This window comes from Trypanosoma equiperdum, assembly GCF_001457755.1.
Source record: "Trypanosoma equiperdum strain OVI genome assembly, contig: ctg_1455, whole genome shotgun sequence".
Classification (NCBI taxonomy): domain Eukaryota; phylum Euglenozoa; class Kinetoplastea; order Trypanosomatida; family Trypanosomatidae; genus Trypanosoma; species Trypanosoma equiperdum.
In genome coordinates this window covers 2,845-7,935 of record NW_027123455.1, presented here as the reverse complement: position 1 = coordinate 7,935, position 5,091 = coordinate 2,845, and the positions used below count along the sequence as shown (strand labels likewise).

At 37.7% G+C, this 5,091-nt stretch overlaps 1 protein-coding gene across 1 annotated transcript; it reads right to left on the bottom strand.

The window, feature by feature from the left end:
* Positions 1 to 1,451: 1,451 nt before the first annotated feature.
* On the bottom strand, positions 1,452 to 2,024 carry TEOVI_000748400 (Trypanosome variant surface glycoprotein (A-type), putative; the record flags this gene model as incomplete). Its single annotated transcript, XM_067221537.1, has 1 exon — positions 1,452 to 2,024. The coding sequence occupies one exon, from the start codon at positions 2,022 to 2,024 to the stop codon at positions 1,452 to 1,454; it is 573 nt and encodes a 190-aa protein (XP_067077638.1).
* Positions 2,025 to 5,091: the final 3,067 nt, after the last annotated feature.

Here is a 5,091-nt window from a genome sequence, read left to right as displayed (position 1 = left end):
CCGACCGCGAATAAAGAGAAAGAGAAAGAAATGTCACCATAATGCTAAACATACACTGACTATATGCAACACACTCTGATGACAGCCACTGAGATTTATTGAAAATGATGTAAGACAATATCCAAATGGCGCTTCCTCGACAATGTACGGTTATCCAGAGCCCACAGAAAGAAGCGAGTGGCGGATCGTGAGGATGTGAAGCGTATCAGCGAAAGAAAAATCCGCCAGGAAAGTCTATAAAGATGAGTTGGGGTGCGTGCAAGTTAATTCACAATGATAAAATTTCAGATTTCATATGTTTTAAAAATTTCAGAATTTTTAACAATTGACTCGTTTTCATGAAACAATGTAAAAGCATATCAAGTTTTAGAAATTTTATAATATTTTTAAAATTTTTATAAATTTTATACAATTCTCAAAGTCCGTAAAATACCAAACTTATAAAAGCAGTAGCCGTACTTGGAGCAAATTTTTTATTGACAAGAAAACTATCATTTCGGCATTTGCCGTATCTTGATCAGGTTCGTTACCTTTACCCTTTCTCCAGACACAGTTCTTTTTACCACCCTTGTTTACTGCTTCAAAAGCTTGTTGGGTTTCACGGATACCGCAATCTACACCGGCACTTGTCCCTGCCGGTTGTTGAACTTCTTTTTATACTTGCTTTTTACCATTCTTACTCAATGTGCACTTTTGACCATTCTCACCTTCAGAGTTGAAAACACACTCCTTTTCCTTTAAGTTTTCACATCCTTTCTGGCTGCTCCCTGCTGCATTACAGTCCTCTTTTACTGTCATTACTTTTTATGTTGCAGTAGCCGCTGCGTTTTGAAGCTGATTAACTTTATTTTTTAGTGCTTTTATGTTTCTAGAATTGTAGTAGCGCAAAACAGCGATCAACTCTGGTATTTGGTTTAGTGCCGAGATGCTTGTTGCTGCTGATATATGAGTTGCGTCGGTAATGGGTCATCATCCCTCATTTTTACCCAAAAACGTTCCTGCAATGTTTTTCCTGCGCTAGTGTAAGTTTCTGTTACCAGCCTGATCACATCAATGTCATCTTCGGAGCTGTATACTGTGCCCCTGTTCAGCAGGTGTCATTTTACCGCCGCCTTGAATTCGACTGTATCCTTCATGTCTTCAAAGGTTTTTGGTTTGCATTTCACTTCCGTATACAGCGGTTCCTCTTTCGGATGCTTGTGCGATTGCCAAGCCCGCAAGCAGCGCCGGCGTTTTCGTTTGTGTTGGTTCGGTGCCTTGCTCTTTTGGGTTTAGTCCGGAGAGCTTGGTGCCGCTTGCTGTGCCGTTGTTAGCCATGCTCAGGTACCCTGCGGCGTACGGGATTGTACCGGTTAGCGCACCGGTTTTGCTTATCTCTCTGGCTGTTGATCCTTTTAGCAGGTACCCTTCGGCGTTACTTAGCTTGTTGGTGTTCATGCCGCCCGTTCACGTTAGAGCTTGTAGGTTTCAGCCCCCAGCATGCCAGCTTCCCCATCCTCTTCTGGTAGATTTGGTCTGTCCGTGGCGATTGGTTCGTTGTTGAGTGCGCCGGCCGTTATGTGCACCTCTATTCCGGACGCGCTCGTGGCTCCAAAAAAAGGAAAAGGCTTTGTTTCTCCGGTTTTGAAGCCGTCGAAAACCTTGAAGAATTCTGCGAGATAACCGTGTGCAAACGCCGCCGCTACTGCCGTTTCCAGTGTCTTTGTCTGCTGCTTCAAAAAATTGAGTTTAGCTGCGAGTCCAGAGATTACCGGTTGTACAAAGGACGTTAACTCTTCGTTTTTGGCCTCAGCTTCAAATACATGAAGACGTAGAAGTTTTTTGGTCGGCTCGTCTGCGCAGCTGATCGCAGCGCCTGGAGATTTGAGAGCCCTACCTGGAATTTTGGTGTATTTGGTGGTAAGCTTTGCTAGATGTTGCCATGTCTTTTTGATTACCGCTTCGTTGGACGCTGCGAGGCTGCTGAGGATGCCGTGAATCAACAATAGAGAAGAACTGACCAAAAAGACGTGTGCCAACATCATTAACGTTCTTTGTATGGATGTTTCCGTGGTTTAGGTGGACATTTATTGAACAGTGAGAACCAAAGCGCGCGGAAAGACATATCACTCCCTCAAAAAAGTGTATATGCCAATTCAAAATATCATTATTGTTATTATTGTAATTTTATTCAGTTTTTTAATCAGTTCCCAGCTAGGCTTGCGTTGTTTGGCACTATTTCTATTCATATTGTTTCTGGTTTCTTTTTCTTCTAACGATGTGCGACACTGTACAGCTGTCTTTTAGTTTTTGAGCGGTAGCAGAAATGCATCTCCGCATGTTTGTGTTGGCACTCATGGTACCTTAGTTTCTACTGAGACCCGGGGCTCCTGCACGGCTCACGCGTAGCGAAACAGGAGTTTATCTACGTTGTCAGCTACTCTGGATTAGCAACTCTATTTCAAGCCAGGTTCGCAAATGTTTGACTCATTTTCCTTAATTTCTATTTAATATCGTCACTATGTTTCCTATTCGCTCTCTAAATATAGAAAAATCACATTCATTCTATGAATCTCCCTTCTCATGGCTTTGCTTTTTTACACACCTTACCTCTATTAAGTTGAAAACAACAGTCGCTAACATCATCTATTTCGTCACATTCATTCATTTCTAAGTGAAATAAGATTTCCTTCTATGTTTATCTAGCGCTTCTCATACTAAAACCTTAATCTTTCTCGAAATTGAAGCTTATATCCGCATGCACAATTCAGTTTTATATTCTACGTTGCTATCCCGTGATTTGTGGAAGGATATTCTGAGGAGTGAAAAGTTTCTATTTTTTCTTTTTGCTGGAGATTTTTCACATTTGTAACTTAACTGCGTGTATTTCTTCTATGGAAATATTTAATTCTATGCTATTCTTCCAGTCATTGATTTTAAAATCAAAGAGAAAGAAATCATTTGGGAATGAAATGCTATCTGAAAACGGTTGCTATTAAATTATTTTCGCTTTTTATAACATATTCAATTATATTCCCTAAGTCACTCTAACTTCTATTTACTTAAACTATTGTTTTAACTGCATTTTAAAAAGTTCAATGCTTCACCTTAAAAAACAAAAAATAGTTCGGTTTCATTTAAATATATTGACAATTCACATGTGGGTAAGGCCCATTGAGGGTCACTATTGCTACACTATCTTGTAATATCACAATATCTTTGTTTATGCTATTTGTTTCTAATGGAGGTGCATTAGGAATATTCTTAGTAAGTTTTATATAGACGGTGCTGTTTTTTCTCTGCCGAATCCCCTGTCAGTTATCAGCTTATATATTGCCTTTTGTTTCCTATCTTTTCTTAATTCCTGTGAAAGAAGCACTATAGGACTTTTTGTCCTGTGTTTATCTGTTTCATTGTCTGACATCTATTTCTGTGTATAATTAATTTTGCCTTTCGTGCAAATAATGCATTTTTACAGAAATTTATTATAATATTTTTAAAAATGCAGTTACTTGCCTTCCACTTGTCCAGTTTTTTGTGTTAATGTCTGCGTCATCACTTAATCTGTACAATTGATTATCTCTCAATCTCCATGTCAACCTCATCGTCTGCTTCGGCATAAAGATTACAAGTATCATATTATTGAACGAAACTGGACGTATGCCAGATCATTTTTTCTTTACTAGTTTTCTCATGTTATCTCACATTTTTATCCACTAACTCTCATTGTAACTACTTTATTTTTTATAAGTGCTTCTATATTGGCGGTAAATTTAGCTTTAACACTTCTCGTGTTATAATATTTGTATATATACACCCATAACACTCTCCTATCATTGTTATTATAACCTTAATTAATATTAATAAAGTAAACTTAAATAAACTATATTATAATAGTACCCATTATTCATACCCCTTCACAATACTACTTTACAACAGTTGGCCACTACCATATACACTTAACTAAAAAATATACATGTTACAGAACTTTAAAAAGTTTTCGCTTATTTAAAAATTTTCATCAAAAAGTGTTAAAGCATATCAAATATCATCATATTTATAAAATTCTTAAAAGAAAAACAAATTTTATAAATTTGAGCTAAATTTTTTTAGAAGCTTAATTATATAAGCAAAAATGCAAGAAAAAGAGGAGCCTTAATTACCATAGATTTATCCCTGTGGCGTTTACTTCTGTTCATTTTGGCGCTATTACTCTTACTTGGCACTTTCTTCCCCTAAATTCACATCTATCTTCATATTTGCAATCCCTAACTGTAATTGCTCTTGCACTTTTTCTTTTTTGATTCACTGTTGGCGTATTTTTCTTTTCTCCTTCAAGTTTTTTGGCATTGTTGACCATTTCCGCATGACTTACAATGTTTTTTTCGCTTCTAGGCTTTGCTTATTCCTGTTTTTGATTTTTGTGCCAACGTTTTCCCACTGCAGCTCGCATACTTGTCCTTGGTGAGGACTTTGACAAAGTCAGTATCGAAGTATTTGCTCGTTTTATAAAATGACGTTTCAATATACTCTTCATTTGGTTTGATTTCACGTGTTTTGGGAATCTTTTATACCTTGAAATAGCGGTAAACAGTTTCTTACTGTGAGCTTGACTATGAGGTCGTTTTTTTGGCTGCTGCCGCTTAGCTCTTCAATTTTTCATGGTTTATTTTTTATGGTATCTAATGTCCTTAAGACTTAGTGGCAGATTTTCTCTGCTTAGCAAGTGGTTTCAACGGTTTTGGCTATTTCTTGTATTCAATTCCCTGTGTACCTGTCGCCTGTCCTGAGGTCCACGTCGGTGGCTTTGTAAGATGTCGTTTTTCGTGAGTCTTTAAAACTTATTTTTGCCATTGTGCTTGTTTGAACGCACCTTTTAATAGCGTTGGAGAAGTTGAAGTCGTTTCTGCCGTGTTTTGTGCATTTTCCTAGGCTGCTTAGCGTTACAGCCGACGCGGTGAATTTTTCTAGAAATTATTCTGAAGTCTTTATTTTCAATTTAAAAAGTTTCATCCACTCGTGTTCCACTAATGGTGACCACAGCGTTTTCACATTATTTACAACGATTCATACCGGAGTTACTCCTGTTGCTAATTTAAGTTTGATGTTTAC